Raw genomic sequence first — 2,098 nt, 5'->3', positions numbered from 1 at the left:
TAGAAAGCAGTTTAGAACTCGAGAGGGTCTCACTTCAAAATATGAAATGGTAGTAGGGTTTTATAACTCTTTAATGATCTTCTCCCTCTGTTACTAAGCTCTGCAATAATGGAGGACTCTACCCTCCTCCCCTCCCAAGATCCTAAACCCCGACGAATCCCCAAACGTTTCATCAAGAACCAAATCCCAGATTCCATCACTAACAACCCTTCCCTCAACGCCGCCATTTCTCTCCTCCCTTCCAATTATAGCTTCGAAGTCCACAAATGCGTATGGCGAATTGTCTCCTCAGGCGCTAAACGCGTCGCTCTCCAATTCCCTGAAGGTCTACTCATGTATTCCCTCGTTCTGTCTGATATCTTCAAGACCTTCGCCAACGTTGACGATTGTTTCGTCCTCGGCGACGTCACTTATGGCGCTTGCTGCGTCGATGATTTCTCCGCTACCGCCCTCAACGCTGATCTGCTCATTCATTACGGCCATAGCTGCTTGATCCCTATCGATGCTACCAAGGTTCCCTCTCTATACGTCTTCGTTGAAATCAAGATCGACGTAGACCGCCTTGTTGAAACGGTTCGATTGAATATCGATTCTGCGGAGACCAAGAAGATTGCGCTGGCTGGGACAATACAATTCGCGGCAGCGATTCGGGCTGCGAAGCCTTCGTTGGAGAGTGTTGGATTTGAGGTTTTGGTTCCACAGTTGAAACCCTTGTCTGCCGGTGAAGTTCTAGGTTGTACTGCTCCCACGATGCGGAGTGGTTCGGTTGATATGGTTGTCTTTGTTGCTGATGGGAGATTTCATCTTGAAGCGTTTATGATTGCAAATCCTGCAATTAAGGCTTTTAGGTATGATCCTTATCTTGGGGTTTTGTTCTTGGAGGAGTATGACCATGTGGGTATGAAGGATGTGAGGAAAAAAGCTATTTTGCGGTCGAGGGAGGCGAGGAATTGGGGGATTGTTCTTGGGACATTGGGAAGACAGGGGAACACCAGGATTCTGGAGCGTTTGCAGAAGAGGATGACAGAGAAGGGTTTTGATTGGACGGTTATGTTGATCTCGGAGTTATCGCCTGCGAGGATTGCTCTGTTTGGAGAGTCTGTGGATGCTTGGATTCAGATTGCTTGTCCTCGGCTGTCTATTGATTGGGGTGAGGCCTTTGAGAAGCCTCTTCTGACCCCATTTGAGGCAGAGATTTCTCTTGGGTTTATTCCTGGTTGGTGGGAAAGAACATCTGTGGACTTGAAGTCCAGCTTGAATGGCAGTGATGGGTTACAGTGTGAGAATAATGAATCTTGTTGCGGGTATAACAATGGGGAAGTGAAGACTACAGCAGATGGGGCTACGGATTATCCAATGGACTATTATGCTCAGGATGGAGGGGAATGGAATTGCTCATACTCTAAGAAGTCATCGCATCCTTCACGAAGAAATCTTCGCTCTTGTTGTGGTAATGGGGACACCTCTTGTAATCGTAAGAATTGAAGCATCTATATCATTAACATGCTAAGACTGTATATTTAGATGGATTTAGGAAAAGAATACATTGAAGAGGGTGTGGCATTCTCTTTTGTATGTACTTCGCCGTCAATTTTATAAAATGAGTTTCTGATTTGGATTATTTTTTCCCTTTATGGCTTCTCCTTGTATACTGTCTTCTGTTTTTCAATTTTTGAGATTGAAACACTCCTACTCTGTGGCTTCTGGTTCTGCTAATGGAAGTTACACAGGCTGGGCCTTGTCTATCAAAAGAAACATTCTGAGGGGCATGGCCTAGGCTACTTGTTGCCTTCGGTAAGGGGGGAGAAGTAGCCATACTGGCAGCATTATGCGAAGGGCAATCAGAATTTGGTTTCTACCTCTATCACTATGAGTATCTGGCTTGATTCAAGACCAGTATGTACCCCTCATATAGAAAGCTTTTGTAGAATCAACTTGGTGAGATGCACTGCATATGTAGGACTGTCACTTTCTTTCCATTCCAGTTCCACCTCCCGAGTGATACAGTTTGTATCCTTACTGGGTATTCGGACCCATATAGTTAATCCCATTTAATTGGGATAAGGTTATGCTGCTTGTTATATTTGGAAAAAACCAT

General features: G+C 45.0%; 1 protein-coding gene across 1 annotated transcript; it reads left to right on the top strand.

Moving 5' to 3' along the window:
• LOC122078435 (2-(3-amino-3-carboxypropyl)histidine synthase subunit 1) lies at positions 1-1,621 on the top strand. The gene has a single exon (XM_042644411.1). It carries the CDS (start codon positions 109-111, stop codon positions 1,483-1,485), a length of 1,377 nt encoding a protein of 458 aa, XP_042500345.1. The 5' UTR covers positions 1-108; the 3' UTR covers positions 1,486-1,621.
• Positions 1,622-2,098: the final 477 nt, after the last annotated feature.

The sequence above is a fragment of the Macadamia integrifolia genome, chromosome 5, assembly GCF_013358625.1.
Source record: "Macadamia integrifolia cultivar HAES 741 chromosome 5, SCU_Mint_v3, whole genome shotgun sequence".
In the NCBI taxonomy this organism is placed as follows: Eukaryota; Viridiplantae; Streptophyta; class Magnoliopsida; order Proteales; family Proteaceae; genus Macadamia; species Macadamia integrifolia.
The sequence above is the reverse complement of the archived record's forward strand: the minus strand, read 5'-3'. Positions and strand labels throughout refer to the sequence as shown.

Bases quoted from the DNA above. Each gene is read 5' to 3' on its own strand.
- LOC122078435 (XM_042644411.1), top strand. From the start codon at position 109: ATGGAGGACTCTACCCTCCTCCCCTCCCAAGATCCTAAACCCCGACGA.